The sequence below is a fragment of the Leuciscus leuciscus genome (genome assembly GCF_965113295.1).
Source record: "Leuciscus leuciscus genome assembly, chromosome: 18".
Lineage (NCBI taxonomy): Eukaryota > Metazoa > Chordata > Actinopteri > Cypriniformes > Leuciscidae > Leuciscus > Leuciscus leuciscus.
The window spans coordinates 32721692-32745566 of record NC_138742.1 but is presented as its reverse complement, the minus strand read 5'-3'; the positions used below and the strand labels follow the sequence as shown (position 1 = coordinate 32745566).

General features: G+C 39.4%; 1 protein-coding gene and 1 long non-coding RNA gene across 2 annotated transcripts in view; one reads left to right on the top strand and one right to left on the bottom strand.

The window, feature by feature from the left end:
* Window positions 1-23875, top strand: part of LOC309481286 (uncharacterized protein) — a gene marked incomplete at its 5' end in the record, with an annotated part of 159103 nt that overhangs the window by 108911 nt on the left and 26317 nt on the right. Inside the window, 3 exons of the mRNA XM_082146155.1 lie at window positions 4311-4463; window positions 10339-10491; window positions 10810-10959. Coding sequence (XP_082002281.1) covers window positions 4311-4463; window positions 10339-10491; window positions 10810-10959 — 456 coding nt within the window. The remainder of the gene's footprint in view (window positions 1-4310; window positions 4464-10338; window positions 10492-10809; window positions 10960-23875) is intronic.
* LOC309481304 lies at window positions 20693-22190 on the bottom strand. The gene is made up of 2 exons (XR_014199978.1): window positions 21770-22190; window positions 20693-21191 (listed from the first exon to the last, which is right to left on the bottom strand). It is a non-coding gene; the product is annotated as an uncharacterized lncRNA (long non-coding RNA).

The following is a 23875-nucleotide window of genomic DNA, read 5'->3' as shown; positions in this document are numbered from 1 at the left end:
AAACTTTTACACACATGCTGCTGATATATTATTGTAGAAGAGTTTGTGCTAAATACAGTGTAATAAGACTTTAGCCATGACAATGTCACAAGTAACAGAAATAAGCACAAATGTCAGAGCATGTCAGAACACCTCCAGGGCCAGAAAACAGTTCACACCCCAGAGGGTTAAGCCAGTTCTATGGAGTAGATTGCGCACGCAAGAGAGCCCTGCGCATCTGGGCGGGAGCTGTTAGCGCAAGCAAGGCAAGCAGAGTTCTGTTTCTGGCAACTAGTTCATAGGCTCGATGGATATTACCGGTAACTTGTATTGTTCAGCCCATGGCTGTCACATCGTTTCGTTTTTTTATGCTGCCAATAATCTAAAGGGGGTCGCACACCGGACGAGAAGCGCAGCGCCGTGTCGCGTCTATGACAACTCGAGGTATCGCACACCGGACGCGCACTTTGTCAGTTTATGGCCAGCAATATAGTTATGTTTAAGGATATTATGGAATTAAGATAATGTCTGTACTATGTTATGATTGTACTGTACAATTAAATACAATCGTTGCTTAGTCTACAGTCTGAAATCACTTTACCTCAGAGCGTCCGTTAACTGAATGAATTGAGAATATCACCTGAAAATCCGATAACATCAGCAATTTGCATTCAAGCAGCTGATTTCTGTAAATGAAGGTAAAACTGAATGTATATTGCAGCACAGGGTGAAGTCAGTATATACATTAACGACGATTTGAGACAATGTACACTCATAGAGAATAATGTGTTCGAATTTGAAAGACGTGGCGCTGCGTGTGCGAATCGTTTTAGACATAAGGAAATATAGTAGGCTAATTCTGACATTAACTGATCTGTTAAACACAAACACAGATTTAGTAACCTCCTACTGTCATGCTTTCCGTCTATCAGCCTATTTGGATCTTTATCTCTAAGCCTACACTCAATGAACAACATCTCAACACTAAATCTTTTTAGGTATTAATATATCTCAACACTAAATTAAAGGCCTGTCTCATATAGGAGCCTGTCTCAAATACAAGCTGGTGCAGTTCGGCGATTTGGGAAAATAAAAGCCCGGGCTATTATTTGAAGTTTTACGGTATAAACGTGGGATTATGAATTATATTGAGAACGTCGTACATAGAAAACATGCCATAATGTACCCTGAGTGTAAAAATAGTCGTGAAGCGTGCTAGCGATTTGCAAAGATTAATATAAATATTAATATAAAGGTTAATAAAACGTTACACTCACTTCTTCTGGAGGTGCAGCAGGAACACGAATAGTTGATCCGATCCTTTTTTCAGGAGCAGCTTCTTAGCAAAAGCAGCTTTCTACTGACCCTCGTTTGTAAAGCAGTCTGGTGTGTGAAATGATTCGCGCAAACATGAAAGCATTGACGTTGATCGTGGGGAATATTCCCTTCGAAAACAAACTCAGCCACTGCGTCTTCAGCGGTTCGGATTTAGGAAAATCAAAATGACTGCTGTGTTCCTTATTACACCCAAGAACAGAACACCACACTCGCTTAGACGCCATTCTGCTCATAGACAGTATCAACAATGACGCGCGGACTATGATGACAGACAGCTCGCTCACGAGCGAGGGCGGGTCTGTGTTGAAACGCTGCTGTCAATCAACAATCGTGGGAGGGGCGTCCGACCGTGTGACGTCACTAGGTCGAACGGCTGATTTGAGAGATTGGAAAACATAAGGAGATTTAAAAAAAAAACACTGGATGGATTTTTATCATTTTATGATGGTTGTGTACAGGCACTGCCAACACACATTTCAGTACAATCAACTTGTAAAAGTGCATGTACCATTATATGACCCCTTTAAGCCTTTAATGGTTCGCCAGCTGATGTACCTTTGGATAATATATTTAAAAATCGAACAACAATCAGTGTAATGACAATTTTATTCTTTGCATGAAAACACTTGAATTAGCCTAATTGAACACGGTCTGGGTGTATTAAAACTTCAGAATTATATTCGTATAGACCTGCAACAGTGATAAGGTAAAGCTAAGAGTGGTCCAGACCAACCTTCCGAACGTTTGGCTTACAGAAGGTATACTTAATGTTTTGGGAAACACGTATTAACGATAAGGTGCAGCTTAAGGAGTAACTTAAGAACGACGAAGCGTTAAGAAGGTTTCGGGAAACCCACCAGTTCATTATGCACAGAGCAATTTTTAACAGCACTTACTAACATAAAAATATAACACAATACAGAAATATAAATACTATATTTTTTTATTTTATTGGAAATGCTTATTAACATTAATGAATAATGATTAATAAATGTGTCTTTCCTGTTATATATGGCAACTAGTAAATGCTCTGGTATGGTCTAGAACAGTGTTTCCCATCCTTTTTTCAGTCACGGCACCCTTTGAATAAAAAAAACATTTGTGGCACCCTCCACTACTGTTGTCACGACACTACTTTGATACGATACCTTGAAATGTATCAATTTTCAATATCACAGGGAAGAACTGCCTACTGTCATATAGATATTTGTAATATTATCTAAAAAAAATTGTCCATCCATTGAAAGTCTAAGAATTTCTTCTGAAGAGATCACTTTATATGATGACATATTTGATTATGGCTTTTATTCATATATAAACATTGTTCAATTACCATTGCAAATCTCACCTAAATGTTTGTTTACGGTGTATTTGTGTTTTTATATGGGGATCATTTTGTTATAATTGCACAAGATAGCTTGTTTTAATATATTTTTTAATGTAATCATTTCACAGTTAATCTTCAAATTAATGTAGAAACAACATAAAGACAGTATATTTTAAATAATTGTTTAATGGCATCTTTTTATGAATGAAGGCCAGTATCACTGATACCAATACTGCTACTGATGTCTTCAATTATTTATTTATTTAAAATTTTAAACATTAATTATCGCCATTCAACACTACAGTATAATTGAAAGCTATCAATTTTAACATTTATTTGGTTCCAAAAAATATAACAACTGTTAATTTAAGTTAACTTAAAACAATCCTCACATAAGTTCATAATAAATGTCATATGTAACTGTGCCCTTCCTACCTAACAGGTAGAAAATACACAGAAATTGAATACAGTTATCAAATACTTCAGTCTTCACTGCATAAATTATAAATTAAATATAGGTTAATCCTTATTAAAGCTACAAGCGTTCTTTAGTCAAGAGTAGTGAGTGATTTTCTCTGTTACCTGCATGTGTTTCTTTGATTCTGCTGTCACGGCTGCACACGTGGAGCACGCGTCCCATTTTCTCACAACTCTTTACGTTCCTTTAGGACTTTAACTCATTTAAGACTGCTCTTATGAGGATACTCAACAAAACGGACATTTTGGCATAATTGTGTGTTATTATTCGTTCAAGCACGAAAGAGAACTCGATTCTGGCGCGCGTCTATCTGTGCGCCCTGTGTGTGAAAGGACATTCACAGGCAGCGCGCTCTCTTGTCTTTTCACGCTTGCATGGTTTAAAAGCATTTGCATGAAGAAGAACGTGATCATATAATGTAACGCCAGCCAAAGGATGACAGAAAAAACGGATGCTGCGTGAATTGCGTTAATAACGCGTTGAATTGAAAAACATGAAATCGCATGCGTTACCGTTGACAGCACGGACATAACCGGACATGGAAAACGTACGATTTGCACTTTTATTATAAATTTGTGTGCGTAATTTGTTGTTATTAGAGACATCCGAGATTGATACATCTTTTTTCTTTTTTTTATGCATTTTAGAAATGTAAAAATGTTTGATGGTGTTTTTACACAAAACCCCTGCTCTCCGGTTGGGAAACGCTGGTTTAGAACAGGGGTGTTCAATCCTGGTCCTCCTAGGGACCCACCAATCTGCACTTTCTGTGTCTCTATCTGACAGTCTTAGAACAGTTCTCATCTAATGAGCTGATGAATGCTTGACTTTGATTGGTTGACAAAGATTATAAGGTGTGCAATTATTTTCAGGTAAACACACTGCAAAAGTAGTTCCAGGCAGGTCTTGACCGCATTACATGTCCATATCACTTCGCCAAATGATTTCAGTTATTTCAAAGGTCCTTACAGCAAATTATTTCCTTGTTTTTTGGAAAAAATGATTAGCAGAATAATTGACTCTGGTCTGTTGCATTTTGAGAAAATAATGCACACCCGAGGTGTTCGTTGCTGTAAAACGTATTCCAATAATATATACAACTTACAAATATATTTATTTACATTGAAAAAAAATAATAACATTCAGCGTTCAGTGATATGACTTCTCTGTCATGTGTCTGTTTAACAGTAAAGCCAGGAGTGTGTCCAAGCACAAATCATGAAGCAGCAAAGTGTGCCATGAGGGGTTCAGCGCTGTGTGCCGACGACAGTGAGTGTCCCAACAATGAGAAATGCTGCAGCAATGCATGCGGTGGACGTCAGTGTACAGCTCCAGTTACAGGTATAATATAATATAATATAATATTATTATACTACAGATCTGTTGAATGCTTGAATCTGATTGGTTGACAAAGATTCTAAGGTGTGCAATTATTTTCAGGGAAACGCACAACTAAAGTAGTTCCAGGCAGGTCTTGACCGCATTACCTATTGAAATGGTTAATGAATAATGATTAATAAATGTGTCTTTCCTGGTGTATATGGCAAATAGTATATTATCTGGTATGGTCTAGATTAGAACCAGGGTTTTCAAAGTGGGGGGCCGCAGCAAGTAAGGAAAAAAAGCTACAAAAAAAAAGTTAAAAAACGTAAATGATATGAAATAGCATTATAATAATTTGATGCATAGCCTATGTGAACATTATACTATTAATGCTAATCTTTTAGAGATGAACTGATTGATCGGCTGGTGACCAGGGTGATTTTCAGTCTGACATATGGCGATTCAATGCCAGTCAAATGCACTCGGGCGCCACATGATTAACATCGCGCAACATCAGCATCACACGTGCACATGTAGGAAACCCTTGTGAATTACGGCGGTTTCAGACCATGAGCGCGAGGAGCGCAGATTTTTTTCGCCGTGCATGTTCAGTGAGTTCATTCACATCGCGAGCAGGAGCAGTGCGTGAGCGTCAAGCAGGAGCGTCGCGTGAACAGCAGCAAAGCGGAGGGTTTCGGCGCCGAGTCTATTTTTGCTGCGCTGCTCACGCTCAATTAAATTTAAAGCACACTTTTGATGGACAAAATAAATATGATTTCACACAAAAATTACCTAAAATGCACATCATTTGCATTTACAGTGTGTTTTAACAAGAACTGGAGTAGGCCATGTCAGAAAAGAAAATGAAGACTCAAAAATATTTATAGAAAATGTATCCATTTAAACTTGTTTTTATTAATCAGTTTGGGTAAAAGTGGTGTTTTATAAAAATATATACATAGAAAATAAATATTTGTGTGTGCTGTAAAGTGGTTAGAAAAAATGAAATCGGAATCGGCTAAAATCTGTATCGGCAGGTCAAACTCAATGAAAAATCGGAATCGGCCTAGAAAATTGTAATCGGGGCATCTCTATAATCTTTCTGATTGGCTGGTATCAAACACCATCACATAATCTGATGTTCACCTAGATGTTTTATTTATTTATTTCTACATTTGCTGTAGTATTGTCGATGGGTTCAATAACACATCCTGCAAAAGGGGGGCCTTGGCCAGAACCTAGTGGTATTTGGGGGGCCTTGTCATGGAAAAGTTTGGGAACCCCTGGTCTAGAACAGTGTTTCCCAACCTTTTTTCAGTCACGGCACCCTGAAAATGAATGTCGGTCGTTTAACTTTTTTTTTTTTTGTAAATATTCGGCAAATATTGATGTATTGTCTCACCGTGTTCAGCGGCCTATCTTAATACCTCAGCTCAGATTCTTCAAGCATTCAAAAGTGTTGCGCTGCTCGGATTCTGTGGACAGTAAATCCAGCCTTCTTCGATTTGATTGGCTATCAAACATTTCGACATTGACGAGCCGCTGCACTGAGACTGAGCACGCTAAATTTTTGACAAGTGGGCCATTCGTCTGGGCTGACGGAAAGATAGGCTATGTACATTTTCGATAATTCGTTCTTTATATATATTTACGTAGCAATGGACCAAACCAAGTTGTACGGCACACCGGGAAAAGTCCAGGTGAACCAGATGCCCAGTCTGCCCCAGCCAGGAGTGTGTCCAAGCAGAAAATATAAACCAGGAATGTGTGCCCGGATACGGATAAATTTATGCCAGCCAGCAGCCATATCACCCTGTAGCCCAAGACTGGTTGCCCCCTGAAGCTAAGCAGGGCTGAGCCTGGTTAGTACCTGGATGGGAGACCTCCTGAGAAAACCAGGTTTCTGCTGGAAGAGGTGTTAGTGAGGCCAGCAGGGGGCGCTCACCCTGTGGTCTGTGTGGGTCCTAACACCCCAGTGTAGTGATGGGGACACTATACTGTCAAAGAGCACCGTCCTTCGGATGAGACGTAAAACCGAGGTCCTGACTCTCTGTGGTCATTAAAAATCCCATGGCATTTCTCGTAAAGAGTAGGGGTTTGGGTTAAACCATGTCCTGGCCACATTCCACCCATTAGCCCTTACCAATCATGGCCTCCTAATAATCCCCTTACATTGAATTGGCTATCACTCTCTCTCCTCTCTCCACCTATAGCTGGTGTGTGGTGAGTGCAATGGCACCGTTGTACTGTGGCTGCCGTCGCATCATCCAAGTGGATGCTACACACTGGTGGTGGTTGAGGAGAGATCCCCTGATATGATTGTAAAGCGCTTTGGGTGTACAGTAGTACATATGAAAGCGCTATATAAATGCCTCATTCTATTCTTCTTCTATTCTATTCTATTCTAATTATCGCCATTCAACACTACAGTATAATTGAAAGCTATCAATTTGAACATTTATTTGGTTCCAAAAAATATAACAACTGTTAATTAAAGTGAACTTAAAACAATCCTCACATAAGTTCATAATAAATGTCATATGTAACTGTGCCCTTCCTACCTAACAGGTAGAAAATACACAGAAATTGAATACAGTTATCAAATACTTCAGTCTTCACTGCATAAATTATAAATTAAATATAGGTTAATCCTTATTAAAGCTACAAGCGTTCTTTAGTCAAGAGCAGTGAGTGATTTTCTCTGTTACCTGCATGTGTTTCTTTGATTCTGCTGTCACGGCTGCACACGTAGAGCACGCGTCCCATTTTCTCACAACTCTTTACGTTCCTTTAGGACTTTAACTCATTTAAGACTGCTCTTATGAGGATACTCAACAAAACTGACATTTTAACATAATTGTGTGTTATTATTCGTTCAAGCACGAAAGAGAACTCGATTCTGGCGCGCGTCTATCTGTGCGCCCTGTGTGCAGTGGTGGACGAAGTACACATACCATGTACTTGAGTTAAAGTAAAGATACTCAAGGTAAAATATTACTCAAGTAAAAGTAGAAGTGCTGCCTTTAAACATTCACTTGAGTAAAAGTACAAAAGTATTTGCCTTCAAATGTACTTAAGTATCCAAGTACTATGATTTTTTTATTGCTATAATGTCCTATTATAATTTTTGTCACAAGACTCTTGCTTAACTCAGTCTACGTGAAGACTCTGTCACTCTTGGCACATCAATCTATTAATAAAATGACATTAATTAGTCTATATATATATATATTTGAATTGAATAAATTTTTTGTGTGTTTAATTTTGGACTGAAGGGGACTGATCCCATAAGGTATAATACATTTACAGTATTTACTGTACATATTTTTCACAAGCGTCTATGGTCATAATTATAAACATCCTAATGTTATGATACATTCACATAAACCTGCACAATGCCATTGAATATATACACACTACATTATGGGAGCAGCCAATTTCCCTACAAAATTAAACTCCAAAACGTATTAATGCAGTGTTTCTGCTACTCCTCAGAAAAAAAAATGCTATTATATGCAAGTCATTTTAGTGTCAAGGTAATAAGCAATGTTCATTATGCGTCAGTATTTACCGATAATTGCTGCAATAATAGCTGCTGCTCTCTGCCCTGCTTAAAATGATTGGCAACACAAATTGTTTGGAACTATTGAGAGCTACACGAATCACGTGACCGCGCGGCGGCGAGATCACAGTAGGCTTGTTCGACTTGAAACGGCACACTGCACAGACCAATCGGTGAATGACATTAAAATACCGCAAGAGCGATTAGAGAGTAGACGGCTCTGTATGCTTTTCAATCGCTCTCGCGATTTCGCTCTATACTTTGATGTCATAAACTGATCGGTCTGTGCAGCGCCGATTCAAGTCGAACAAGCCGTGTGTGTCGCAACCTCTTATAGACTGTCTATGGTCGCAACTCTCATATTTAACGGCTCTGGTTCGCGCTTAGTAGATACCACCAAGGCAAGTTCAAAACAAAGTGCGCACGTTGTAGGCTACTGTGATAGGTGGCTCGTTTGACCAGTTAAGTTTTTATCCACTCATAAATAAAAAGGAACGACTGATTTTGAAAATGTAGTAGAGTAAAAAGTAAGATATTTGACTTTGAAATGTAGTGGAGTTAAAGTAAAAGTCTTCCCAAATTTAAATACTTCAGTAAAGTACAGATACGCAAAAAAGCTACTTAAGTACAGTAACGAATTACATTTACTTCGTTACTGTCCACCACTGCCTGTGTGTGGAAGGACATTCACAGGCAGCGCGCTCTCTTTTGTCTTTTCACGCTTGCATGGTTTAAAAGCATTTGCATGAAGAAGAACGTGATCATATAATGTAACGCCAGCCAAAGGATGACAGAAAAAAACGGATGCTGCGTGAATTGCGTTGAACTGAAAAACATGAATCGCATGCGTTACCGTTGACAGCACGGACATAACCGGACATGGAAAACGTACGATTTGCACTTTTATTATAAATTTGTGTGCGTACATTTTTTGACCTTCCCTTTACAAAGTATGCAAATACAATATAGGCGTCAGCTCGTTACCAGAATTTCCGCAGCTCTGATCTCATCAGCATAACAGTGATGCAATCAGCCTGACTAGATCGCCCATACATTAACATTATCATAGAGACAAAAGCACAGCTGTACATTGAGCTTAATGGTCAGGAAATGCATAAAGAGAAAGGGTGAGGGTGAGAGTCTCAGCAATTGACTCATTTAGGGCGCTTTCACACTGGCAGTTTAGTGCGGACCGGGGCACGGTTCGCATGAAAAATCGCTAATGTGAACGCTGTCATCGGACCCGGGTGCGCACTAGAGTACCGAACCCGAGACTACCTGGAGGAGGTGGTCTGAGCTCGGTTGCTCCCGAACCGTGGCGCGGTTCGTGTTAATGTGCAAGCAACACGGACTCGGGTGCGCGCTTGTTCAGGAAGTATAGTATCCCGCGCATGCGTATCACTGTCGATATCATTGTTTCCTCACACACGACAACCATGAGTGGCAGGGGGACGTTGTGGGACACTGAAGAGGTGATGTCTCTCACTATGTTGTGCATAATAGCACCAAAAAAACAGACAAATTACAGCTATGCTCAGTCGAGTTGTATTATCCATGCATTTTCCGTGTGCGTTTGCGATGACGTAAGATCACTGCAAACGCACCTGGGTTCGATACAACTAATTGAGTGTGAAACCAGACCAACGCTGCGGGGGGCGCCGGGAAAGAGGGCACTCGGGTTCGGACCGCAGCAAACGAACCCAGTGGAAAAACGCCCTTAGAGAACAGGACTGGCAGGAATCTCTTGATATAATCATCAGCTGCTAAACTTTCTCAGTTTATATTGGAAACTAAATTAAAACCTCAAATGCTAAAATCAGTATTCTTCATCGTGATGTTTATGTAAGGAAGCATATCTGAAATAGATTCTTAAATTTGTAATCCTTCAGGACCCACCAATCTGCACTTTTTATGTGTCTCTATCTGACAGTCTTAGAACAGTTCTCATCTAATGAGCTGATGAATGCTTGACTTTGATTGGTTGACGAAGATTCTAAGGTGTGCAATTATTTTCAGGTAAACACACTGCAAAAGTAGTTCCAGGCAGGTCTTGACCGCATTACATGTCCATATCACTTCGCCAAATGATTTCAGTTATTTCAAAGGTCCTTACAGCAAATTATTTCCTTGTTTTTTGGAAACAATGATTAGCAGAATAATTGACTCTGGTCTGTTGCATTTTTAGAAAACAATGCACACCCGAGGTGTTCGTTGCTGTAAAACGTATTCCAATAATATATACAACTTACAAAAATATTCTTTTACATTGAAAAAAAAAGAAACATTCAGCGTTCAGTGATATGGCTTCTCTGTCATGTGTCTGTTTAACAGTAAAGCCAGGTGTGTGTCCAAGCACAAATCATGAAGCAGCAATGTGTTTCATGATGGGTTTAGCGCTGTGTGCCGACGACAGTGAGTGTCCCAACAATGAGAAATGCTGCAGCAGTGCATGCGGTGGACGTCAGTGTACAGCTCCAGTTACAGGTATTATATTATATTATATTATATTATATTATATTATATTATATTATATTATATTATATTATATTATAGGTCTGTTGAATGCTTTAATCTGATTGGTTGACAAAGATTCTAAGGTGTGCAATTATTTTCAGGGAAACGCACAGCTAAAGTAGTTCCAGGCAGGTCTTGACCGCATTACATGTCCATATCACTTCGCCAAATGATTTCAGTTATTTCAAAGTTCCTTACAGCAACAACAGCAAAATAACCAAAAACCCCAGTGAAAAAGACATTCAGCATTCAGTGATATGGCTTCTCTGTCATGTGTCTGTGTAACAGCAAACCCAGGAGTGTGTCCAGTCAGAACATATGAACCAGGAAAGTGTGCCCGGATACGTTTCGTGTCGTGTGCCGATGACAGTGACTGTGCCAACAATGAGAAATGCTGCAACAATGGATGTGGACTTCAGTGTATGGCTGCAGATACAGGTATTTTAATATTATATTATATTATCTATACTATTCACCTTATTCCACCCCGCCAAATTTTAATACTTCGCGCTTCCGCATTTTGTCATCCGACTTCCGCTAAACTGACACGGCACATCCGGTAGCTAGTTCAGTAGTTAGAAAATTGTTTATAGTTAGCCAAAACTTTAGCAAAATGACAAATAACGTTAATACCGTAAATGTTTAAAAATTGGGAGCACGGAGAAAACTTCGTACGACGATCAGTTGGTCTCACATTGTCTCATCCATCGTCATTGTTAACGTGGCCAGAGGTAACCTATGGGGACATATTTAACTACTTTGTCCTGTCAGAAGGAGTTGATGGAGCAGCAATGAAAAATTATTTGTAAATAAGAAGGAATGAAAATATTTATGGTTAAGGATAGGAGATTAGGTAATTGGTTAAATATAAATGATTAAATAAGTTGTATAAAATCAGTTGTAAGAGGTGTTTTTTTATGTTTTCAGGAAGCTAGAGACACTTTCTAGCAGGGGCGGAGTGGGACCAAAAAAATCTACCGGGAAATTTCGTAGACCACCGGCCCTCGGTGGTCCAAAAAAAAATAAATATATATATATATATATATATATATATATATATATATATATATATATATATATATAAATAGCGGTGAATGAGAGAATATTAAATAGGCCTATATTTTTTGTTCCCATTACTCAAATAGCAAAAGAAAAACTCCTCTATAGTTTTTTCACAACTTTCAAAAAGAGGAAAAAAAATGCGAGAGATGGATAACGGCAGTCAGAACTCCGAAGAGAGAAATATATGTCAATTTGTCATCACTCCCACAGACGCTGTATAAGAAACCCTCACAGCAGCATTAACTAGTTTTTTGTCATTTTATAAAAAGGTAATATAATATAAAGTATAGTGAGAGAATTTTTAACGCATGTGCTGAGGGGGTGCTAGATCATTGACAGGGGGAGCTATATACTAATAATAATTCAGCAAAACTTGGCCACTAAATATGTAATATTCAATTATTTTAATGATCACAATTAAAGTTTTAATTTTATAAAATTGAACAAGCGCAACATTCAGCATTCAATCAAATATTCTAAAAGATGTATTATTAATAATAAGGTTATTTCAACATAATATCTCATTATTTCGACATAATATGTGTGCGTGCAACAAGCAAGATGTGTATTTGTAAATCCGGTGACGCGTGAATTGATTTTTATTAATAAACTGTTTTCTGACAGTGTCGACTGCAAAGATGAAGTTGACGATCGCCGTATCCGTAGTGAACGCGCCTATAGAGAGAAATGCACATAATGGATTACATATTCAGAGAGTAGCCTTTTTCTTTTCGTTTTGAATTATTTCGTTTAAAGACATTTCAAGCTTTGTGTATTTGATGTATTTCTCATGTCTGTGTGAGGCATACACTGAGTTTCGTTAAGTTAGGATGAGATGTGCTCCATTTATCGTGCAATGCAATTGACCGCGCGAGCGCCTCCATGATTATATTGCCTGTATTTGCTTCTTATTTATTAAATCCAGGCCATTGGTTGATGAAAAATTGATTAAAATTAAGATACAATTTATACAAAACGAAATTCACTTTAAAGAAAGGTTTTCTACAAAACAAAACTTAATGAAGTGGTCAAAATCATGTCTTACCCGCTCCATGTCTGTCTTACTCATGCTGTTAACTTTCCATAATCAACTTAGATGGAAAAAAACCCCCATTATAATATTTTAACAAATATGAAACTAAATGTGCTTATTTAATGGCTACAACAGTATAATAGGCCTACAGATTCTCTATTTGTACAAATTGCTGCGCATTCATTTAATTCTGAATTTTGCACACACAAGTTGAAAGGCATTTGTTCAAATCAAGTTCACGGATAATTGTGTGTGCATTTATTAATCATTATGATACTAAAATCATAACAAAGTAGGCTGCTATGTACAAAAAATCAGATGAGCCCAGAATATGAATGCAACGTTTAACATTAAGCATTTTCCTCCCATAGAAAACCATTATAAGAACGCTTAATGTGGCTTAATGCAGATTAGAATGTCCCCTTATTATGTCGAAATAACGAGATATTATGTCGAAATAACGACTTATTATGTCGAAATAACGAGATATTATGTTGAAATAACGACTTAATATCTCGAAATAACAAGATAAGTTTTCTTTTTTTTTTCTTCAAAATGCGGTTCAGGGCTTCCATAGAACATATGGCGGGCCGGAAGGTCCAAAAATAGGACTAATGATTTGTCGTGGGAAGTCACTATACTAGCCCCTAGCTACTCACTTTCCCACTGATGTGCCAGCGCTGGATCTGTATACGTACTCTCGTCCTCTCCTCACACAGCGAGCGACTCACTTTCCTCACACAGCGAGCGACTCGCTTTCCTCACACAGCGAGCAACTCACTCTCCTCAGCGAGCGACTCACTTTCCTCACACAGCGAGCGACTCACTTTCCTCACACAGCGAGCGACTCAGCGAGCGACTCACTTTCCTCAGCGAGCGACTCACTTTCCTCAGCGAGCGACTCACTTTCCTCAGTTGGCGACTCACTTTCCTCACACAGCGAGCGACTCACTTTCCTCAGCTGGCGACTCAGTCTCCTCACACATTGAGCGACTCACTTTCCTCAGCTGGCGACTCAGTCTCCTCACACAGCGAGCGACTCACTTTCCTCAGCTGGCGACTCAGTCTCCTCACACAGCGAGCGACTCACTTTCCTCAGCTGGCGACTCAGTCTCCTCACACAGCGAGCGACTCACTTTCCTCAGCTGGCGACTCAGTCTCCTCACACAGCGAGCGACTCACTTTCCTCAGCTGGCGACTCAGTCTCCTCACACAGCGAGCGACTCACTTTCCTCACGCAGCGAGCTACTCAGTCATGTACATTGGCCTAATATTATAATAAAATCTCTACCCTTTCAAGTACTGTATTGGTGCAATAACTAACTACTTCAGTAAAGTGTTCAATTTTTGTGTTGTATAAAAGTCATTTATTCTGAACCAATAATCTTACATTGATTCTCATTGCATTTATTTTATTTTTTTTACATTTATAAAGGCAATTTCCCCCTAACTGTCATCTTTCAAGTCAAATTCTATACATCTTAAGTCACTATATTGCTTTTACCAATCAAATTGACTAGTAGCCTATCAACAAAAAAAAATGTTTCCCACTGCAGAGAAAACTTATATTTATAAAAATTTTAATATGCAAAACAAGCATAAAAAACACGGTTTAACCACTTTAAAATAAACACCTGTAAAGCTTTTGTTGATTTTATAAATTATCTTTAAAATAGAATATTCTGAAAAAGTGACATTTCCATTTTTGCTGATTCACATTGGTATCAAAATAGGTAAAACACATTTCAAAGTTACATACACCATTATGTTTTTGTAAAGATCACATTAGTTAACTGTAAATTACCTGCATGTTGTTTTTCTCTATCAGATTATAACAGATTATTATTTGATGACACCATTCAAAAGAATATTCAACATGAATGCCCCATTATGTTTTATGATTATTTTTTGTTTTTGAACTCCAATTGTATTCATAAGTTTTATTGGCTTTTTTATTGGCCAGCAGCAGTCCTTAAACAAACATAAAATACACATAATATTTTTTTCATTTTTGCCCCATGCATTCATGTTGAATAATGTTTTGTTTTTTATGCTTGTTTTGCATATTCAACTTTTTATAAATGCCACCTCTGATGCAGATTCTGTTTTCTCTACAGTGGGAAAAAAAATTTTTGTTGATACTAGTCAATTTGATTGGTAAAAGCAATATAGTGACTTAAAATGTATAGAATTTGACTTGAAAGATAAGGGGAAATTGCCTTTTATAAATGTAAAAAAAAAAAAAAAATGCAATGAGAATCAATGTAAGATTATTGGTTCAGAATAAATTACTTTTACAACACAAAAATTGAACACTTTACTGAAGTAGTTAGTTATTGCACCAATACAGTACTTGAAAGGGTAGAGATTTTATTATAATATTAGGCCAATGTACATGACTGAGTAGCTCGCTGCGTGAGGAAAGTGAGTCGCTCGAGACTGAGTCGCCAGCTGAGGAAAGTGAGTCGCTCGCTGTGTGAGGAGACGGAGTCGCCAGCTGAGGAAAGTGAGTCGCCAGCTGAGGAAAGTGAGTCGCTCGCTGTGTGAGGAGAGTGAGTCGCTCGCTGAGGAAAGTGAGTCGCTAAGTGAGTCGCTCGCTGAGGAAAGTGAGTCGCTCGCTGAGGAAAGTGAGTCGCTAAATGAGTCGCTCGCTGAGGAGAGTGAGTCGCTAAGTGAGTCGCTCGCTGTGTGAGGAGGGCGAGTCGCTCGCTGAGGAAAGTGAGTCGCTCGCTGTGTGAGGGGGGCGAGTCGCTCGCTGAGGAAAGTGAGTCGCTCGCTGTGTGAGGAGGGTGAGTCGCTCGCTGAGGAAAGTGAGTCGCTCGCTGTGTGAGGAGGGTGAGTCGCTCGCTGTGTGAGGAGGGTGAGTCGCTCGCTGTGTGAGGAGGGTGAGTCGCTCGCTGAGGAAAGTGAGTCGCTCGCTGTGTGAGGAGGGTGAGTCGCTCGCTGTGTGAGGAGGGTGAGTCGCTCGCTGAGGAAAGTGAGTCGCTCGCTGAGGAGAGCGAGACGCTCGCTGTGTGAGGAGAGTACGTATACAGATCCACCGCTGGCATATCAGTGGGAAAGTGAGTAGCTAGGGGCTATAGTATAGTGACTTCCCACGACAAATCATTAGTCCTATTTTTGGACCTTCCGGCCCGCCATAAGAACACAGCCTGAATATAATTGCTTCCAGAAATGATTTTTGGGGGTGCTATCGGGGTGCTTTGGTCTTTCTTGGGGGTGCTGAAACACCTGCTAGCGCCGCCCATGCCGCCACCTTTCAGTTTTCTTTTTTGCCTTTCCATCATTTAACTCACTCACACGGACATTAGACTTCCAAAACGTGACAAGGAAAAAGAGGTGTTCGGCGGCTTTTTATATCAAAGGCCGGCCCGACAGGCTATGCCATTTGGGGAGGGGCCGCTCACTGATTCCCCTATGTTTTTGAAAATCCTTGACATGGTTGGACCTGCCGAACGGGTTGAGCACTTTTATATCGCTACTGTGTTGAGCAGAGAGGCTGCACAGTTTGACCAGCGGGAAGCGGCCGCACATCAGGCCGCCAGATTCTGTTGCTAATATAACTCGCAATGTATAACGTCGTTAACTATTATCAGACCGGCCCTTGCGGCCTCAAAACACTACCGGCCCACCGGGAAAAGTCCCGACTCTCCCGATTGCCACTCCGCCCCTGCCTTCTACTGACCTTCATGTAGATACATTTCCCCATTTAAATTTCATAAGTAATAAACAGGTAATATCTGGTCATGTTACACCCCTGAAAAAGGGGAGAAATAATCACGAGAGTGATACGGTTAGGTTTCCTCACTGAAAAATTCAGTGTTATGAGGAACACACCGCGATTTCCCCGGAAACTTGGTTGGAGACAAAAGCAATCGATCAAAGGCGCATAGATTAAGATCACTTTGTCGATCACAGATTAACACTTTTACCCTTAAATTAGCCACTACAAAATGAAGTAATCAATATAACGTTTACACATTCCTCTTACAATTTTTTCCCTTTGTACACATGACAGATTTGAACTTTTTAACACAATTATATGAATTGTATCAATCCCTATTAACTAGTACTGAATGCATGAACTTTTTAACCTTAGATATTTTAAGATCCTCACATCCTATTAACTCAATAAAACCTTTTAGCCCATAACAGTTCAATAACAGTACAATAAGTATTTCCTTTAACCTGTCACAGTCACATTGTAAAGGTTTATAAAAATAACTATTCATAACAGGTAATATCTGCTCACACTGTAAAGGTTTATAAAAATAACTATTCATAACAGCCAGGTAACATCTGGTCACATTGTAAAGGTTCACTTTATACAAATAACTATTTATAACAGCCAGGTAACATCTGGTCACATTGTAAATGTTTATACAAATAACTATTCATAACAGGTAACATCTGGTCACATTGTAAAGGTTTATAAAAATAACTATTCATAACAGGGAACATCTGGTCACATTGTAAAGGTTTATACAAATAACTATTCATAACAGGTAACATCTGGTCACATTGTAAAGGTTTATAAAAATAACTATTCATAACAGGGAACATCTGGTCACATTGTAAAGGTTTATACAAATAACTATTCATAACAGGTAACATCTGGTCACATTGTAAAGGGTTAGTTCACCCAAAAATGAAAATTCTGTCAGTAAGTACTCACCCTCATGTTGTTCCAACTAGGGATGTCCCGATACCACTTTTTGCAGAACGAGTCCGATACCGATACTGTAATTTTTGGTACTCGCCGATACCGATACCGTAACCGATACCTGAATTTTCACTGCATTTGTAATTTTTAAATGTATTAGTAGATAAACCAAAAGATTATAAATCATATTAGTTGGCTTAATTTGTTCATCAAATATATATATTTCTTTCAGTTATTTTCATGCTTAATTAAGCCTGCTAAAATGCATTGTATGCGTTTCTGTAAGCCTACTGTCACTGTTCATTCTATTGCTCTATCATATTTTATCTTTCATTTAATAGCACAGCACATATTTAGAGCTGCTTCAGCAGGGCTCAGTGCTGAGGACTGGGTCAGCGGTTCAAATGTTTGTCAAAACCAGTGAAATATCAATTATTTAATCCAATTTTGATACTACAACAAAAACTAGCAGCCTAATTAATGTGAATTTAAAACAAGTAAGCAGTCAGTAACAAAATAAAAACAAACAATCGAATTACAAATAGGACAAATATATACAATATAGAACAAAGAAAGGCTACAAATGAAATAAACAGTGTTTTTAGAGTTTTTCGGGTATCTAACAGTACAGAAATTTGAATAAAGTAATCAAATGTGAAAAAAGCATATTCATTACTGTATGAATTATATATAGATGGATATTTTCTAAAGTTGAAAAGGGTAGCCTATTTAGTCAAGAGCAGTGAGTATTTATTTCTCCTTTGTTTGATTAGCATTAAAACACAGAAGCAGGTTTATCAAACTGCTGCCCCTTTAAGACCGAACGCACAGACCGCACTTGAACATGCTACGTTCATTTGAGATATAACCGACTTTGTTTACTATAGGATACTCACCAAGACGGGCGTTATTACATTGTGTGTGAATTCGTCCGTACAAGCGCAAGACGTGAAAGACAATTTAATTCAGTATTCGCGCTGAGACGCTGGTTTGTGGGGCGCGCGCTTCGGATGTTTGCGTTCATGAAACTTCTTAACCTGCACACGTCCTGTAATAACGTAGGGAACCACTCGTTATACTTCAGTCAGGTAACAGTTCATGTTTTACTTTACTTAGGCTACATATACGATTTAGTTTTCATCCAAATAACATGTGCTGAGTGAACGATCAGCAATCAAGAGCATTCAACAGAAGTGCGCTCGCTCTCTCTCTGTCTCTCTCTCTCGTCAGTTAACGTTAATAATAAGCTAAAGCTACATGCCTCGTTTAATTTCGTTGCCATTGACATCCGACTGAACAAACTTTCCACTGATGTCTCGTCTGTTTAAACTAAGGCATGTGCTCGACCAGCTCGCGCGTCTATGCCTCAGTTCACCTCGACAAAGCACTCGCGGCGGCCAGTTTCGTTTCGCAAAATGGACGTGGTATCGGTGCGTGGTATCGGCGAATTTTTATGAGTACGAGTACGAGTATTTGAGGACAGTATCGGCCCGATCCCCGATGCCAGTATCGGTATCGGGCCATCCCTAGTTCCAACCCCGTAAGACCTTCGTTCATCTTCGGAACACAAATTAAGATATCAAAACAATTTGGAAAAAATCCAAGTCCAGACACTCAGTAGGTTACGAAAAAGTAAAAAAGCCTTTATTAATTAGTAGAGGGCTAAAACATTGAAGATAAAAACACCAACGCGTATCGGCCCACTGGCCTTCATCAGGGTGTTGGTAACAAACAGACAAACACAAGCAGTACTTATAATTGCATTGGTTTCAGGTGTGCCACTCTGGCACCTGCAACACTATTTTTTGGCCACTAGAGGCAAAAGTTAAAGTCATGCCTGATGTCAGAGGTTACGTCATACAAGTACAAGGCAAAATAAGAGATCTCCAAGTGGAAAAACATCATTTCAAACAACTAGTGTACTCCACACAATATGTGAAGTCAATAAGTATAAATAGGCTAATGTTATCCCTCATAATTCTAATTTCATAGACAAGATGGTTCAAAACAAAATAAACAAGAAATGAGCATTACATTCACAAACAGCAATACACTGTACCTATTGGGACACAACAATTACAGAAAAGGTGAGAGGTCAAAATCCTCATTGAGACCTGGATGCCTGGTGGCCCTCAAGGAATAGATCCAGTATGTCTCCCTTTGTTTAAGGCGTTTGATTATATCCCCACCCCTGGCATCAAGGCGAATAGCCATTGGATAATTAATATTTCCAGTCCAGATGGCATACCTATGCTCAGCTACCCTGTCTCATAAGCTGTGTCCCAATGTTGAAGGCTGCATCCTTCGAAGGACGCAGACTTCAAGGATGCAGCCTATGCGTCCTCTGAAGGACGCTCCATGTAGCCTTCCTTGGATTTCCTAATTGCGCAGCCAGGTGTTCCCGATCACCGCTCCTGGCGCCAAGCAACAGTGCGAGAGGACAGCTACTATCCTGATCATTCATTTTGATACAGTAAACAGCTATGGAGCCAGAATTGGCTATTGTCATTCATTTTTATGTTTTATATTTTACTTGAGGACATGGTGAGGATGTTTTAGCCCCGGCGCTGCCAGGTCATGTATTTTCGGTTTAGCCCTGTTTGAATACAAAACCCAATTGAATATAAAAAGTCCAGTATTTCTCGCGCTCGTCATTGGCAGCTGTCACAGTTGCCAGGCGACAAGAACAGTCCTTCGTAGGCTAGACCGGTCCGAGCGCGTCAGATGCGCCCTTTGATATGGGACGCTGCTGTAGTGAGCAACAATTTGTTAATATTGTGACTAATTTTGTTACTTTAATTTTCGGAACTGCATATTTCGTTAAGTATTCACTTACAAATGTGAAGTAACCTACTGAAGTACTTTTTTCCTCACATCACAATATGATTACATTAAACTACACAAAAGTAGCTATATAATGTAACAACCAGATATTACTGTATATTGAAAATATACAGAAGTAAAATGCAACATATACGCAGTAATGCAGTAGTAGCCTAATATAAATGCAGTAGTTATTAAAAGTACTTTTTTCAGAAAGCCGTCGATTGAATCAGCCCTGCAAACCTGTTGGTAGACAACTTAGTGGATAGTGGAAATATGCACTCAAACGCTCTGGAGACAATCCCAGATGATGTCCCACCAGCAGGAGGCCTTAGGGGCAGCCCATCCCGGTCCAGCAGCTCAGCTCAATAGAGTCTACATCATTTTTTTTCTTATTTTATGTATTGTAAAATTAAATGTTTATGTTGATTTTGATATGTTTAACGTATTTTGTAAATAGTTGGAAAAAGTGCTTTAATGTAGCCTATAGAACAAATGATTTTCATTTACCAATTTTATTTGAAAAAATAAAAAGGTATAGAATTTGTTTCATGCAGAAAGTATTACTGTCATTACAAAAATAAACAATGTCCAGAACAATTCATTCTCTTTTATTTACACAATTAAAGTAGCATAAAAATAAATGTACATAATTTTTCTTTTAAAAAATAAAAGTGAAAAAAGTTAAACAAGAATATGTAGAACATTTTTCAATCATTCTCTCAAGAAGAGAAAACAGCCTGTCCATCCTCTCCCTTCTTTCCTGTGCACTCCTCGCCTCTGCCTCCCTCTGTAGTTGCATTTCTTCTCTGATCAAGTTCAAAAACCCGTCCTGTCTCGCCACCTTCGTGCTGGTGCTCCTGCTGGTGCTACTGGTGGTGCTGGTGCTGCTGCCCCTGGCTCCTCCTCACCGTGGGCACCCACTACTGAACTCGGCCCTGGTGTGTCCTCAGGGATTGAGGCGATGAGGACAGGGGGGTTGGTGCATTGCCTCTGTCCCAAAACCTCATCCATGAGGACAAACCAGGGCCAAGTTTCAGCAGTGGGTTTCCCACTCACACTCTCACCTGTCCCAGGACACTTGCAATCCTAAAGGCAGAGCAAATGAACCATGGCTTGTTAACAACAACAGGACAATACATTTCAGCAAAGATGTGTGTATTACTTTTCTTATATATATATATATATATATATATATATATATATATATATATAAACCCATTTTTTCCTGAATTGTTCTAAAAAAGCAGAAAAGGGTACTTAACACAGAGGAGCAATCTTAAGTGCATTGTTAACACTGCAAAATATGACACATCAAGACATGCATACAAAATACTTAAGAAATCATATTTCTGTATACTAAAATTTGGTTAAAACCAAATAGCATGACAGCACTACAAAAACACATAAAAGTGAAACCCCATTGCCTTATCTACTGCTTTTCTTATTGTTTTGGGCTTTATTGGGTGAGTGATATTTCTTATAATACACAAGTGCAAATATTACAAATAGGTCGTTAAACTAATAACGTTATTACCACAAGTTTTGCCTAAAACTACATGATAAATGTAGCCACGCAATGGTGACGAAGGAGTTAAGAAGAAGTTTATAAGAAATTTAACTCTGGTTTCGCTAGCTATTTGAGTAAATTAAAACATAATACTTACATTTAAATGTGAATTTGCTGTCCACCACCGATCTCTAGTCTCGACCGCCTTTAAAAATAAGTAAATAAATGCTGTCGTCAACGGCGCGCAATGACTTATGGGGTAGAATAGGCCGCTAAGTGTCCATTTATGTATCCTTCTTTTCACGGGGAAACGAAGGGTGCATTTGGCGTCGCTTTTGAATCAGGGAAGCCTTCGTCGCGGCGCGATGACGCAACCGGCCTTCAAATGCGGACTTCGGAGGATGCAGAACTGAATTGGGACAGCCTTCATCGAGCCGCGTGACGCAATCGGCCTTCAAATGCGACCTTCCAAGGATGCAGCCTTTGAATTGGGACGTCCTTCGTCGCGCCGCGGTGACGCAATCGGCCTTCAAATACGGCCTTCGGAGGATGCAGCCTTCACTTTGGGACACAGCTTTAGTCTCCTTTTAGTGAGGCCTACGTAAAAACAACCACAAGTACATTCTAAACGATAGACAACATGGGTAGTATTGCAATTTTTAAAACTTTTAACAGTGTACGTCTTATTGCTAAAAACATCAATAAACATATCAGTTTTAGTCATATTTTCACAATAATTACAATTGCCACAAGGAAAGTTTCCCTTGGGTTGACGAAGCCAGATTTCACGTTTAGGAGCAGGGAGGTAACTTTTTACTAACTTGTCTTTAATTGTGGGGGCCCTCCTAAAGCCGATCCCAGGGGGTTCCGTGAATATTTCCCGTAAAGTAGGGTCACATTCAATAATATTCCAGTTTTTCTTTATAATATGTTTAATCTGGACAGCCTCCTTGCTGTAATAAGTGACAAAGTAGGGTTTCTGAGTTGACACTCTTTTGGGTCTAGACTGAAGCAGGCTCTTCCTTTCAAGTGATTGGGCTCTACTATGAGCTTGAATGAGAGTTTGTGTTCGATATCCTCTCTGTCGAAAACGCTGCTGCATATCCATTAGGGGTGTGAACCGACACTGGTCTCACGGTTCAGTTCGATTACGATTATCATGTCATCGATTCAGTTCAATTCGATATCGCGATGCATCACGATGCACTGCATCCTCAATTTTAAATTTTACTTCAAAAGTGATGTGCGCGTGTGTGTGCGTGTGCTCGCCTGTTCGGGATGTCACAGTGACATTACAGTTTAAGTTTCAAGGGAGTAAAGCTTGTTTATGCCATTAAGAAAAGGAAAATCTGTCAAATAAATTTTGTTTTAAAGAAATGTTCATTTAAAAGCAGCGCTCATTAATCAGTGTATTATGTTACCATAGAGATGCGCGCATCAACCGTCGCCGAGTCCACTGTTGAAGGTGACGATCATCCATTTATAATCACAGAATAATTGTAATTTGACCATCGGGTGCGGATACTTAAATCAGAGAAAATTATTGGGGCGGGTGGATGATTTGTTGTTGGCTGCGGATTCGGGTGACGTTGGAGCTCATCCGCTTACTCTAGCAGTCAGACTCTGCCAGGCGTTAACAGCTCGGGGTGAAAACGGCTAACGTGGTTTATCAAGTTTGTGGTATTACCTCCTGCATATTCTATTTGTGCGTGACATGAGCGCACACAGCGCGTGTCTTCTGCAGGTCGTGCTTACCAGGTTGTTCATCAAAGCCGAAATGTGCCCAGATGTAGGCTTTTAAAGTAGTTGGAGCATTTTTTATTTTCTCGCACTCGCGTCTCACCTCCCTCTGCCATCGTATGCTACCGCAACAAAGCACGTATGCGACAAATGACGTCAGAAAAGCATCAGTACATTGTAATCGGTTATGGTCTATTACTGAACCGATACCGAATCGTCCTCGTCTGCATCGCAATGCATCGTAGAAACGATTAATTTTGACACCCCTAATATCCATAGATTGATTTTGGAAATCCTGATCTGAATCACATATACGCCTTAGTCTCTGGATCTGTCCAAAGGGTATGTTATCAATAAGCCATGGAGGATGAAAGCTATTTGCATGCAATAAGGTATTATGATCAGTTGCCTCTCTGAAGATAGATGTATGCAAGAATCCCTCATTATCCTTTGAGATCCGTAGATCCAGAAAGTTTATGGCGTGTAGGTCATAGTCTAGACTAAATTTAAGATTCTCATTTAA